This window comes from Pipistrellus kuhlii, unplaced genomic scaffold, assembly GCF_014108245.1.
Source record: "Pipistrellus kuhlii isolate mPipKuh1 unplaced genomic scaffold, mPipKuh1.p scaffold_m20_p_59, whole genome shotgun sequence".
In the NCBI taxonomy this organism is placed as follows: Eukaryota; Metazoa; Chordata; class Mammalia; order Chiroptera; family Vespertilionidae; genus Pipistrellus; species Pipistrellus kuhlii.
Genome location: NW_023425561.1, coordinates 1,271,189 through 1,285,315, shown reverse-complemented (window position 1 = coordinate 1,285,315; position 14,127 = coordinate 1,271,189). Strand labels below are relative to the sequence as shown.

Genomic DNA, 14,127 nt, shown 5'->3' with positions numbered 1-14,127 from the left:
TCAATCAGGCCAGCAGGGGAGCAATTAGGCGTTGATCACGCTAGCAGGGGAGTGGTTAGGGGGTGATCAGGCTGGCAGGCAGAAGCAGTTAAGGGCAATCAGGCAGGCAGGCAGGTGAGTGGTTGGGAGCCAGAAGTCCTGGATTGTGAGAGGGATCCCAGAATGGAGAGAGTGCAGGCTGGTCTGAGGGACACACACACACACACACACACACCACACCCCATCCCTGTGCACAAATGTCATGCACCGGACTTCTAGTATGTAGAATAACTTAACCAATGGGCCTTCTACTGTGTGAATGAGGGAAAGCAAGGCGTGGTTTTTGCCTTTGGAAGAATGTGGACGTGACAGAAGATGTAAATTATGACGGGGGTTGGCAGTCACCGGGGGACGCTGAAACCACCCGAGGAAGCGAGGGAACGTTAGGCAATGAGGAGGCCCTGGGAGAGGGCAGGAGGGAGCCATAAAAGCCGTTAGGACCTCCCAGGAGCCTTTCTCCCATTTGGGGAAAGTAGACCTGCAGTGAAACTTTTTTTTTTCCTTCTTTTTTTAAATCGTCACCTGAGGATATTTTCCCATTGATTTTTAGAGAGAGTGGAAGAGAGAGGGAAAGACAGAGAGAAATATGGATGTGAGAGAAACACATCGATTGGTTGCCTCCTGCACGTGCCCCAACCAGGGCCCAGGCCAGGGAAGGACCTGCAACCGAGGCAGGTGCCCTTGACTGGAATCGAACCCGGGACCCTTTAGTCCGCAGGACAATGCTCTACCTACTGAGCTAAAACCGCTAGGGCCCTGCAATGAAACTCTCTGATTGACCCCCTCCAGCTCCTCCTAGAACATAGACACTGGAGTCGGGGCGAGGGGTGGGGGGTGTCACTGATTGTCTTCCCCAGGGAGGGCCTCTCTGCTCAGCCCGGCGCTGGTGGCTAAGCACCCGGTGTCTGTGAACCCCGACCAGGCATAGCCATTGCCTCCAGGCCCCACATCAGCTCGTCCCCCCTCGCCGAGAGTCCTCTGACTTCCCATCGGCTCCCTTCAGTCCCTCTGCTCGTTACACAGGCTAGAGCGAGACCGCCTCACTCGCAGGGGTCCTCAAACTTTTTAAAGTGGGGGCCAGATCACGGTCCCTCAGAGAGCTGGAGGGCCGGACTATATGAACTACTAATTCCTACTGTAACACCTCGGCTGCGCTCACTGCCCAAAAAACCTGGCGGGCCGGATCAGACTCCTCTGCGGGCCGCATGTGGCCCTCGGGCCGTAGTTTGAAGACGCCTGGTAGAGCGAGACCGCCTCTGAACCAAGATCCAAAGTTCCGTTTCATTGTAAACACTTCCATTGTGGCATCGGTGGCTGCAGGCCGCCCAGGCCAAGGGGGGACCCTCCCGGAGGAGCTCACCCACCCTCCTCGGTCTTGAGGCCGCGCGGGGGGCACCCACACGCATGGCGCCCCCAGGCTCCGTGTCAGTGTCTGGGGTGAAGCCCCTGGCGAAACGCCCACGGGAGGGAAGCCCGCTCTGGCCCCCGATCCGGAGCTGTGGGCGCGATCCTGCCGCGGTCCCCCGTGGGGTGCTGGGTGCTGCCTCGGGGCGGGCGCTGCGGGGGTTTTCTCTGAAGCCGGGTGACCGGCGGCGCAAACCTGATGCTCAGGAAAGGACACGCCGCCTCCTCGCCGAGGCCCCTCCTCGCCGAGGCCCCTCCTGCCTGCGAGCGGCCGGAGCCTCCAGCTTCAGGTTGTGCATCCAGTCAGCTCAGTGTTTGCTTCTCCTTGTCCAGGGGGGAACCTCGCTGCGGGCCCCGGAGAGGTGTGGAGTCTGTCCTGCCCCGCCCCCTGGCCCACGCGGCATCTGCCCCATCGCAAGTGAGACGTTGCACTTGATTTTTTAAGAGCATGATGACCTTTCTCACACGTCTTCGTATGATTAATCACAGGTGTTTCGTTCATAGTTATTTAGGACTGCAATTGTCGGTGGGAAACATCTTTTTCATTATAGCTTTTAATTTATGTATTTATTTCCCAACGTTTGCCAACACCTAGGAATGACCCTCCCCACCCCACCCCACCCTCTTTTTTCCTGGATTAGCAGTCCGTTCCTGGAATTCCTTAAAACTTGGTCACTTTTATGAAGGCGTCTTGCTCTTCTGCTTTTCTGGAGCCTTTTCTCCTGGAACAAACACAAGGAAAACACCAAACACAAAACATTAAAAAACACACATGTTGTGTGTCCTTTAGAGCGAGCTAATCCTCCACCCACCTTGGCCCCTTTGATGAAAGCCGTGGCCCCTGCCCTGAGGGTCTGAGTGGATGATATGGTGGAAGAGGCCACGTTCCCAGGCCGGGGCCCGGGAAGGCAGCTTTGCGCATGTGACGTTGGCCAAAGGGACTTGGAAAAGGCAAGGAAAGTAGGCGAAACCTTCCCAAAAGCCCCCCCCCCCCCATCCTCAGTCATCTACAATGCCACCTTGTGCCTCCCCCTTTCCTCTCTGCTCAGCACTTGCACCCCCAGATGGTCTGACTGTCAAAGGCAGCCCTCCCTGGGAAATGGGCATCTGTGTGGGGGGGGGGGAGAATCTGTACCCTCCATGCCCCCCTCAGATTCTCCAGGGGCCAGCGGCCCAGCGAGCTCCCTGCTCTCATGGGGCCCAGGGCACCGGGGGCTAAAGCTGGTGTTTGGATCTGCGCGTGGTTGTGAAACCGAGGGCACCTCCCCCACAAAGCCTCCTGGCGGCTGGGCAGAGCGGGTCCGTGCGGCCTGGGAGCCCCCGGGGAGCCGGAGGTCACCGCGGGGCGGGCTCTGTCCTGGCCTGACCCGCCGGAGGACGGTGACCCCGTCTTGTTTGCCTTCCTCGTCACGGACCAGAGCCCAGCGCCCCCAGGGCCGGCAGGGCCACTCACTCCTTTTCCACGTCCTGGATGGAGTCGGGCAGAGGCTGGTTCCGGGTCTCGGGGAGGAGGAGGACGACCAGGCTGGGGACGAAGGAGGAGACGGCGTAGAGGATCCAGGGCAGGTGGGGGGAGTAGGCCGCCAGGATCATCAGGAGGGGGGCCACGGCCGCCCCGATGTTACCAGCCATCGCCACGATCCCGGACGCCGTGGCCCTGGGAGGGCAAGCAGCAACGCAAGAGCAGTGGTCAGAGCCCGCCCCTGCCGGCGGGGTCACGAAGCTCCGGCTGTGGGAGACGCACAGCCGCGTCCAGACGCCGAAGGCTGACAGCGCACCGCCCGTCTCACACACGCTCTCCTGCTGCTTGCACGAGAGCACTCAGCCACTGTCATTACTTAGAAAATATTCTCCCCACAGCATCCACCTCTCAGCGGTTCAGGAGAATATGTGAGATGATACAACACTTTAAAGGACTCAACCCGGCGCCTGGCAAAAAGTCAGCCGTAAATAAACTTTACCCAGCCCTGACCGGTGTGGCTCAGTGGATAGAGCATCGGCCTGCGGACTCGGGGGTCCCAGGTTCGATTCCGGTCAAGGGCATGTTCCTTGGTTGCGGGCACATCCCCAGTGGGGGGTGTGCAAGAGGCAGCTGATGGATGTTTTTCTCTCATCCGATGTTTCTAACTCTCTATCCTTCTCCCTTCCTCTCTGTAAAAAAAATAAATAAATAAAAAATTTTGCCGGCACCGGTGTGGCTCAGTGGATAGAGCATCGGCCTGTGGACTAAAGGGTCCCGGGTTCAATTCCGGTCAAGGGCATGTACCTTGGTTGCGGGCACATCCCCAATAGGGGTGTGCAAGAGGCAGCTGGTCAATGATTCTCTCTCATCGATGTTTCTAACTCTCTATCCCTCTCTCTTCCCCTCTGTGAAAAATCAATAAAATATATATTTTTTTAATTTTTTAATAAACTTTACCTATAAATTGTTGTTAGCCCGGTGGCATGGCTCAATGGCTGAGTGTCAACCTGTGACCCAGGAGGTCATGTTGTGGGCTCGATCCCCAGTAGGGGACACACAAAAGGCAGCTCATCAGTGATTCTCTCTCACCATTGATGTTTCTCTCTCTCTCTCACTCCCTCTCCCTTCCTCTCTGAAATCAATAAAAAAAAATTTTTAAACTAATTGTTGTAATGGCTTGTTTTGGTGGCTAATCGGTCTGTCTGCTCCCCGCTGTCACGTTCCCGCCTGGAAAGGGCTGTGTGACCCGGTGGGGCCTCCGTACCTGACGATGGTGGGGATGAGCTCGTTCCCATGGGCCAGGGAGCACATGATGGCCGCCGACGAAAACCCCACGCCCAGCGTCGACAGGGCCACGCGCAGGGTCTGCATGTCTGCGGGGGAGACCGCGAGACTCAGGAACCCCGAGCGGAGGGAGTCGCTGTCCCCAGATCATCCGTGGGCCCATGGAGACAGCCTGGTGTCCGGACTGACCTCCCTGACTTTTCACTCCTCTGGACGGAGGTCAGAGCCTGGTCTGGGGAAGCCGCTAGAAGGCATTGCCCCTTTCCGTCCGGCCTCACACGATGTGGGTAGGCTCCCCAGGAAAAGGGGGAGCCGGTTCCGTTCTCCAACCTGCGCCCCTTCCTCACCTCGAGGCACGAAGGTGATGGCCAGGATGGCGCTGCCCAGCAGGACCAGGAAGAGCGTCTGGCTCGGCCGCCGGCCCAGGCGGCTCATGGCCAGCAGGCCGGCGTAGTTGGCCGGGAGGGTGATGGCGCCGAAGAGGCCCTGGAACAGGAACACGTTGCTGCCCAGGTGCTGCAGGTGCAGGCTCAGGCCGAAGAACGGCATGAAGTTCGCAAACCTGCGGGAGCGGAGAGGAGAGGCAGACGGCGTGAGGCGCAGAGCCCGCGGCGGCGGCCCCGTGGTGGAGCGTCAACCCTGAACCAGGAGGTCACGGTCTGATTCCAGTCCGGGCTCGATCCCCAGTTCAAGGGCGTGCAGGGGGCAGCGGATCCATGATTCCTGCTCATCGCTGAGGTTTCTGTCTCTCTCGCCCTCTCCCTTCCCCTCTGAAATCAGTAAAAATGTTTTTGTTTTTCTTTTTGTTTTGTTTTGGTTTTAAAAATGAAGACTTGGTCGGTTCTGTAGAATAAGTCTTTGCAGGGCCATGGCTTTAAAACCATCGTGGAGTATTGTGTGCTGATGGGCTCAGATGGTTGGGAAGTGTTTCCGGGTTGGGGCGTGTTGTGCTCGAGGGCAGGTGGTGGGGCTTCTAGGCTTTTCTCCCCGTCCTTTCCCCATCCCGATCTGGGTGTGGCTGCTTATTCGCACGTGGCTAGTCACAGAGCTGTGCTGCTGTGTGCGTTACGTTTGTAGTTTTACTGAAATTACACTAGAAACAAACAAGTGGGAAAACTTGAAATCAAAACCTGTGCCGCGACCGAGGGTCCCAGCCCCGGCTCCGGGATGAGCCGGCGGGGCCGGGCGGCAGAGGGCACGCCTCCGTGGGCCGTCAGCTCCGTGCCCGTCCTCCCAGCTCTCCGCCCGTCCTCCCAGCTCTCCGCCCGCCCTCCCAGCTCTCCGCCTGTCCTCCCAGCTCTCCGTCTGTCCTCCCAGCTCTCCGCCTGTCCTTCCAGCTCTCCGCCCGTCCTCCCAGCTCTCCGCCCGCCCTCCCAGCTCTCCGCCCGCCCTCCCAGCTCTCCGCCCGTCCTTCTCAGCTCTCCGCCCGTCCTTCCCAGCTCTCCGCCTGTCCTCCCAGCTCTCCGTCTGTCCTCCCAGCTCTCCGCCCGTCCTCCCAGCTCTCCGCCCGTCCTTCTCAGCTCTCCGCCCGTCCTTCTCAGCTCTCCGCCCGTCCTCTCAGCTCTCCTCCTGTCCTCCCAGCTCTCCGCCTGTCCTCCCAGCTCTCCGCCCGTCCTTCTCAGCTCTCCGCCCGTCCTTCCAGCTCTCCGCCTGTCTCTGAACGAGCCCGCGTTCTCACGGCTTCCTCGTGGGTTACCCCGACTCTGTGCCCACGCCCGGGGTGTCCTCGGAGAGACACGGGGTGTCCCCGGAGAGACACGGGGTGTCCCCGGAGAGACACGGGGTGTCCCCGGAGAGACACGGGGTGTCCCCGGAGAGACACGGGGTGTCCCCGGAGAGACACGGGGTGTCCTCGGAGAGACGGGGGCCACGCCGGCGCGACTCAGCCTCCCCCACGCAGGCCGGGGAGCCTACCGCACGCAGGACAGGAGGCAGATCCTCGCGCGCATGTTGGGCGTGCGGAACAGGTCGGACACGGGAGGCTTGGTCTGCGCCGCCTCGAGCTCCTCCTGCATGGTGGCCCTCAAAACCTGCAACGGCAGCAACGGCACCACAGCCGGGCACACAGCGCTGCGGGCACGGGGCCCCGGCAGACGACTAGGTGGCCCCCTCCCCTCTGTCTACCGCAAACACGGCCACAGACGGGGAAGGGGGGGGGGGTGCATCAGGGAGCTCAGGAGGCCTTGAGGAAATGGTGTAGCCACCGAGACATTAGACATGAGATTGGACGAGGCTGCAAGACATCCGAAGGGCGTGCCCGTTAGACAGTCAGCTCAGGAGGGCAGCGAGGCGGGCCCTTGGGTCGTGGTCCAAACCCCATGGACGCCAGACGGACAGGAGAGACCTGGGAGCTAAGCCCGGGTCTGGGCTGGCCGTCCTTTGCGCGCACGGTTTGTGTCGGGAAGAAGGAGCATTTCCTGAGAGTCTATTTTGGTTTTCACTCGGTTTCAGATGACAAGAGAGATCCTAAATAGCCACAGCACTTCTCTGAGCATAAAAATGCCGGAGGCATCACATGTTCTGATTTCAAAATCTATCACAAAGCTCCAGTCACCAAGGAGGTGGTCCTGGCCCCAAAATTCACATGCAGACCCCGGAAACAGAGCACAGAGCCCATGAGCACACAGCCCGTTGGTCTCCGATCGTGGTGCCAAGGATTTACAACGGGGATGGGACAGTGTCGTCGGCAAATGGCGCTGGGACACCGGACAGCCGCAGGCCGGGGCGTGACCTTGGGAACGTATCTGATGCTGCACCCAAACATCACCTCCAATGGTTAGAGACCAACGTGTGAGACCTGAGACTGTGAGGTTCCTAGAGACAACTTCTCGGCGTTGGTGTTGGCAATAGTTCTTGGATATGACACCGATAGCACAGGCTACAAGCCGACATAGACAGGATGAGTGGGTGGGGAGGGAGGGGTGGTCACGACAGCAAACCGAACCCCTTCCGCACAGCGAGGGGCAGTGAGCACAACGAGAAGGCGCCTGCGGATCGGAGAAGACATTCGCAGGGAGCTCCGACCATTCAACAGCAAAACAGCCAGACCACTCAACTTAAAAACGGGCACACGAATGGAACGAACATTTCTCCAGACGACATACAAACGGCAAGCGGGCACGTGGGAAGGTGCCCATCATCGGTAATGGTTACGGAACATCCTGAGGTTTCCCTTCACACCAGCCAGGACGGCTGTGATCGAAGAGAGACGGTCAGGGCTGGCGAGGGCGTGGAGGAGAGGACACCCTGGAGGGGATGTGAAAAGGTGTAGCCACTATGGAGACAGTATGGAGGTTCCTCAAGAAATTAAAATTAGAGCCCTAGCCGGTTTGGCTCAGTGGATAGCGCTTCAGCCTGCAGATTCAAGGGTCCCAGGTTGGATTCCGGTCAAGGGCATGTACCTTGGTTGCGGGCACATCTCCAGTGGGCTGTGTGCAGGAGGCAGCTGGTTGATGTTTCTCTCTCACCAGTGTTTCTAACTATCCCTCTCCCTACCTCTCCATAAAAAAATCACTAAGACATATTTTTTTTAAAAAATTAAAATTAGAACCATTATATGATGCCATAATTTCTCGTCTGGGTCTATCTCCAAAAGAACTGTAAGCGGGATCCGGGAGAGAGATTTGCACACACACACACTCATTAGAGAACTAGTCACAAAAGCCAAGCCACTGGCCACAGCCTAACTTCCCATCGGTGGATAAAGACAATGTGGTGAGTGCGTATCATTCATTCATAGAAAACCCTGCCCCAGCCGGCTTGGCTCAGTGGAAAGAACATCGGCCCAAGGACTGAAGGGTCCCGGGTACGATTCCGGTCCAGGGCCCGTGCACAGGTTGCAAGCTCGATCCCCAGTAGGGGGCGTGCAGGAGGCAGCCAATCCATGACTGTCTCTCATCATGGACGCTTCTCTCTCTCCCCCTCTCCCTTCCTCTCTGACATCAATAAACATTTTTAAAGGAAAGGAGGTCCTGCATCTGCTGCACCAGCCAACCCTGAGGACATGCTGCTAAGTGACCCCCACACAAGCTCGGTCCCTGCGAGTGACCCCTCTGTGGGGGACAGTCCCTGCGTCCCATTCCTCCGGCCGCGCCGATCCCTGGCCTCCCCTCACACCGCGCTGACCGCCGTCGGGGACCAGGGACGCCGGGCAACAGGACGGGGATCCCCGCCCTTCACTCACCGCACGGACACCGTGCGGGGCGCGTACGTGGGACCAGGGACACTGAGTAACATGACAGGGATTCCCATTCATCACACCATGTGGGGTGCATACGTGTCAGCGCACGTCTCCCCTGCATCCCACAGCCGCCCTTCCCCGCTCACCTCCATGGTGAGGGCGTCTCCCGCCTCCTTCCTTCCGTTCATGCGGGCGGCCTTTCTGAGCTCCCGCAAGCCCTCCTCCGGCCTGTTGGCGGTGATCAGCCACCGGGCGGACTCCGCCAGCCACCTGGTCCGAGAGGGCACAGAGGGGCAGCCGGTCGCGCCCGCCCCTCCCCGCAGCCTCTGCCTGCAGCGCCGCGCCCTCCCCTCCATACCTACCTCCGCCTCCTTCTACCGGGGAAGGGGGCTTAGGGCCTCCGGGACCGAAACTAGGACACGGGGAGGGCGCCCTCTCCACGCAACACCTTCACGGCTGGGGATATAGAGGAGGCGTCATGGCGGCCCCCCGCCGCCCAGGGAGCAGACTCCGTTGCAGCAAATAAAAAGGAGGTGTACCCCCTTAAAGTCGAATTCCGCTAAACTGCTTGCCAGGTGTCCCTACGCTCCGCGCGATCTTCTGGACACGCTCGGAAGAACGTGTTTATGTGACGTTTCACTGGCTTGCGACCCCCTGCATGTTATCAGGTCCGTGAACGGACACGCAGGCCTCTCATGTCAACAGAAACCACAGATACACAAAATGTCGCGCTGAGGGGCCGCGGGTGTCCTACAGAAGGGGCCGCGGCAGCCAGCCAGTACGCCGGGTTCCCTGAGTGTGTTCCTGCGGAGATTTAGAGAAAGCTGGCCATCGTAAAGCAGTGTGACGAGCCTTAAAGACATTGAACTCTGAAAATGGCTAAGAGAAGTAAAAAAAAAAAAGGGGGGGGGGGGGGTGTTGCTTCTCTGAAATTCACTTTAAAAAAAAATTATGTTTTGCTGCGTGTCCTTGCTTTGCCTGGCGGCCCTGCCCGGCCTGGGCCCGGGACCCTGCACAAGAACAGCCGGGAGCACGTGCCCGGTGCTGCCTGCGGACAGGAGCGCCTTCCGTGTCCTCCTTCCGGGACCCTTGCCCCAGGGCCCATCCGAGCGGGAAGGGGGCGCTGCACCTGGAGGAGAGGAACAGGACGAACAGCGGCAGGGAGTACACCAGCTGCAGCGTCTGCCAGTCGCGGACGGCGAAGGCCACAGCCCCCAGGAGCAGCTGGCCCACGCTGGCCGCGCCGATGGTCGTGGTCACCCCCAGGGCCTGGAAGCGGAGTGCCGTCCACTCCATGACTGCAAGGAAGCGCAAACGGGGCTCACTTCAGACGATCGGGGACCCCAGAGCCAACGCCAGGCTGGGAGAACACCGGGGCCCCTGGAGGGGGGCGGGGGGCGGAGGGGGGCGGGGGGCGGAGGGGGGCGGGGGGCGGAGGGAGGACTCACTGAGCACGGAGCTGTTGTTGAGGACGCCCATGGTGCAGAAGCCGGCCAGGCCACGCAGCGCGCAGTACACGGCCAGCAGGGGCGCGAAGGCCGCACCCGTCTCGGCGATGGCGAGCGCCAGGGAGCACCAGCGCAGGATCAGCCTCCTCCCGAACCTGGGGCGGGCGGGGAGAGGCGGGTATGACCACGGGCTGTCCAAAAACCCACACAAAGGAGGCTGCTTCTTCTTTTTTCTTTTTTCTTTAGATTTATTTTTTAAACATATTTTATTGATTTTTTTACAGAGAGGAAGAGAGAGAGACAGAGTGTTAGAATCATCGATGAGAGAGAAACATCGACCAGCTGCCTCCTGCACACCCCCTACCAGGGATGTGCCCGCAACCAAGATACATGCCCTTGGCCGGAGTCGAACCTGGGACCTTTCAGTCCGCAGGCCGACGCTCTATCCACTGAGCCACACCGGTTTCGGCAAAGATGGCTTCTTGACAGGTAGTTGATGTTTCTGTGAGACGTTGTACTTGAAACCAGGAAGAATCAACGATAGATCATCCCAGCCCTGACCAGTTTGGCTCAGTGGATAGAGCATCAGCCTGCAGACTCAAGGGTCCCAGGTTCAATTCCGGTCAAGGGCATGTACCTTGGTTGTGGGCACATCCCAGTAGGGGGTGTGCAGGAGGCAGCTGATGGATGGTTCTCTCTCATCCATGTTTCTAGCTCTCTATCTCTCTCCCTTCCTCCCTGTAAAAAAAATTAATAAAATATATTTAATAAGTAAAAACAATAGATCTTCCCAGAAACGGCCCTCCTGTTTGGAAATCTGTTGCCAGTGGCCTCTGGGCGCAGTGACACCGTGTAAGCCAGCTGCCGCCCCGTGTCCTCTTCCAGCCCAGGTGGTGCTTTGCGTGGTCTCAGTCCCCGGCCGTCAGCCACAATCCAAAAGCATTAAACGGAGAAAGAAGAACAGAGTTGGGAGAATCACAAGACCAGACACCGATCTATCCTACGAGGCCATCGAAACAGCGTGGACCAGCATGAGACAGACGTCTCTGACGATGGGAGGGACAGGAGCCCAGAAATAAACCCACAACGAGGTGGCCAATTAACATCTTACAAAGGAGGCAAGAACGTGCAACGGAGGAAAGACAGTCCATCCGATACACGGTGTTGGGAAAATCGGACAGGTACAGGCAAAACAATGAAACAGGCCACCCTCGAGCAGCAGGCCCACGCATAAACTCAGAACGGATTAGACTTAAACGTAAGACTCGACACTCTGAAACTCGCAGGAGAAAACAGGCAGGGAGACCGCAGACACGCCTCCTAAGTCACACTTTCTCTGACGCGTCTCCTCATGCGAGGGAAGCAGAAGGAAAACTAGACGAATGAGACTGCGTCAAACTAGAAAGAATTTGCAAAGGAAACCGTCAGCAACATGAAAAGGCAGCTACTGGACGAGGGACGTTTGCCGATAACACGTCTGGCAGGGCTTCCTGTCCGAAATGGACCAGAGCTCCGCGCGGGGCGGGAAGCCGCGGGGCGCCCCCTGCGACCGCGCTGCTCAGGGGGGAGTGGGGAGAGACGCCCCAGCGTCAGGGCGTGACGGGACACTCACCTGTCTGACAGGTGGCCGAAGACGGCCCCGCCCACCAGCATGCCCGCCATGAACGAGAACTTGGCCATGGACCGCAGAGTCTCAGCTTCACACACCAGGTCCCACTGGAAGGAAAGGAAACCTGCTCAGCCGAGCGTCACAGCCGCCTCTTCCCCTCAGGGAGACCGAGGGACAGCTTCGGGCTTTCACGGGCGTCACAGCACAGCCTTCTTCCTCCGCAGCTGCCCCTCCAGCGGCCCCCCCGGCTGCCCCTCCAGCTGCCCCCCCCGGCTGCCCCTCCAGCTGTCCCTCCAGCTGCCCCTCCAGCTGTCCCTCCAGCTGTCCCTCCAGCTGCCCCCCCCCCGGCTGCCCCTCCAGCTGCCCCCCCCCCGGCTGCCCCTCCAGCTGCCCCCCCCCCCGGCTGCCCCTCCAGCTGCCCCCCCCGGCTGCCCCTCCAGCTGTCCCTCCAGCTGTCCCTCCAGCAGCCCCTTGTCACCAGGTCTCAGCTTAAACATAGCTTCCCCTGCGATGCCTCCTTTAGCATTCAAGGCTAAATGAATGCCTTGGCTAATTTCATGCTCAGCACTTCTCAATCCTGGCTACAGAGTACAATCATTTGAGAAGCTTTAAATGTACTGCCCTGGCCGGTTTGGCTCAGAGGGTACACCCAGCCGTCCGCGCAGGGCCTGTGGACTGAGTGTCCCAGGTTCAATTCCGGTCAAGGGCACATGTCCTGGTTGCAGGCTCAATCCCTAGCAGGGGGTGTGCAGGAGGCAGCCGATCTGGTCACTGATGTTTCTCTCTCTCTCTCCCTCTCCCTTGCTCTCTGATATCAATAAAAACGCATGTTAATACATAGATAAATGCACTTACTGGTGGCAGAATGCCACCACAGACTTGCTCATAGGCTGCTGCAGCCATACAGTCTGTGGCCGGAGGGTTCCATCCACTTCCCGGGTGTTTCTCATTTCCCAGCGAGGCTGGGCCTCCCCGGCCTTACACACATTGTGAACACGTTACACACACGAACCGCTTCCCCGTCAGCCTTCCTGTGGAAGACACAGCGAGGCCATAGCTAGGTCACGGCTAAGTCGGGGTTCCCACGCTCCTGAAGCGTGTAGGCTTGCGGCGTGTGCTGGAGTCACGCATACTTGCTGAAGGAAGCAGCCAGGGGCCCCTCGCTGGTGACAGCACCCGCATTCCTTCCCCTCCCGCCCCCCCCCCCCCCAGCTCCCAGACGGCGCACCCACGGAGGTGAGGGCCCTCACCTGGGTCACGATGGTGGAGGAGAAGGTGCTGGGGTCGTACACCCAGCCGTCCGCGCAGGGCTCCGTGGCCGCCTCGCTCGCGTTGGTCCCGGTCGCGTTGGGGTGCAGGAGCTGCCACTGGGGGCGGCGGAAGCGGCGGCAGCCCTCCGGCCGCCGGTCGGAGTCCAGCGGGACGGAGACCCGCAGCAGGTGGCCTGTGAGGTTGCCTGCGAGGCTGCCGGCAAGGCTGCCAGTGAAGTTGCCGGCGAGGCTGCCGGTGAAGTTGCCGGTGCGGTTGTCCAGGGCGGGCACCCAGCAGCGGTGCGCAGGCGCCGCGGCCGTGAAGTTCTCCAGGAGGATGTGCGGGCACACCAGGAAGCAGGTGAGGCAGAGGAAGGCCACCTGCAGCAACTGGAAGCGGCCCAGGCCGCCCACCTGGTCCAGCAGCGTGTGGAAGGCCATCGGGGGGCGGCGGGCGAGCCCCGGGGAGCGGGCACAGGCGGCGGTGGCTGGCAGAGGTCAGGCAGGGGAGCGGCCTCCTTCCTCGGTGGCACATGAATGAAGGGCGCCGATGGGACCCCGCGCTCTGGGCAACGGGCCCTGGAGCCGCTCCGTCCAAGGTGTCCGAGGCCGGGCCGGCTGGCGAGGTCTCGAAAGCTGAAGAGGAACGGTCAGCGGAGGCCTGGCCGCCGGCTGGCAGGCAGCACTGTCCCAAGGTCTACGCAGTGGACACGGATTTCGTCAGCAGCGCCCACAGCAGCGCTGGACTCTGCCCCCCACTCTGCCCACACATCAAACAAACCCTCCCGGTGGCAGGCCTTCCCTGGCCCCGGGAGACTCCGAGCTCAGAGAGACGCTTTGTTTTCTGTGGAACACGCTGAAAGGAGGCGCTGGGCTGGCACTGTGGTTGGACGAGCTCAGAAGCAAGCCCGAGTCCAGTTATAGCAGGTGAAACAGGGTGCCATCTCCCTGAGGGGTACCGGGGTTCCCCTTCCCGTCCAGCCAAGCCGTGAGTTCACTCTGAAAATAAGTTACTCAAAACGGGGCCGCGTGGGGGGCGATGGGGGGCGGGGGCCGAGCCAGGGTCTCCAGTCAATAATATTGACATCCTCAAAGATCTACCTTTTGATTACATCGATTTTCTATGTTGATTCCCTGTTTTCAATTTCATGGGTTTCTGATTTAACTTTTATCTTTTCTTCAGCTTCTTTTTTATTTAGCTTGCTCTTCTAGCTTCTTAAAATGGAAGCTTAGCTTAATGATTTTAGATCTTCCTTTTCGTCTAATCTAAGCATTCGATGCTTGTAAATTCCCCTCAAACATGACTACACAACGTCCCGCGCATTTTCATAAGTTGCACCTTCAGTCTCATGAGGTTCAAGATCCGTGTAAGTGACTCTTGAGAGCTCTCCCCTGACCCATGTGTTAGTTAGTGGCGTGTTGTGTAATCTCCAAGTACATGGGGGTGGTCC

The 14,127-nt window shown here is 59.4% G+C and overlaps 1 protein-coding gene across 1 annotated transcript; it reads right to left on the bottom strand.

Moving 5' to 3' along the window:
* Positions 1 to 1,991: 1,991 nt before the first annotated feature.
* LOC118707286 (solute carrier family 22 member 9) lies at positions 1,992 to 13,218 on the bottom strand. Its single transcript, XM_036417375.2, has 10 exons — positions 12,677 to 13,218; positions 11,430 to 11,533; positions 9,818 to 9,972; positions 9,499 to 9,667; positions 8,516 to 8,639; positions 6,104 to 6,219; positions 4,537 to 4,751; positions 4,170 to 4,278; positions 2,897 to 3,100; positions 1,992 to 2,165 (listed from the first exon to the last, which is right to left on the bottom strand). The coding sequence occupies exons 1-10, from the start codon at positions 13,115 to 13,117 to the stop codon at positions 2,105 to 2,107; spliced, it is 1,698 nt and encodes a 565-aa protein (XP_036273268.1). The 5' UTR covers positions 13,118 to 13,218; the 3' UTR covers positions 1,992 to 2,104.
* Positions 13,219 to 14,127: the final 909 nt, after the last annotated feature.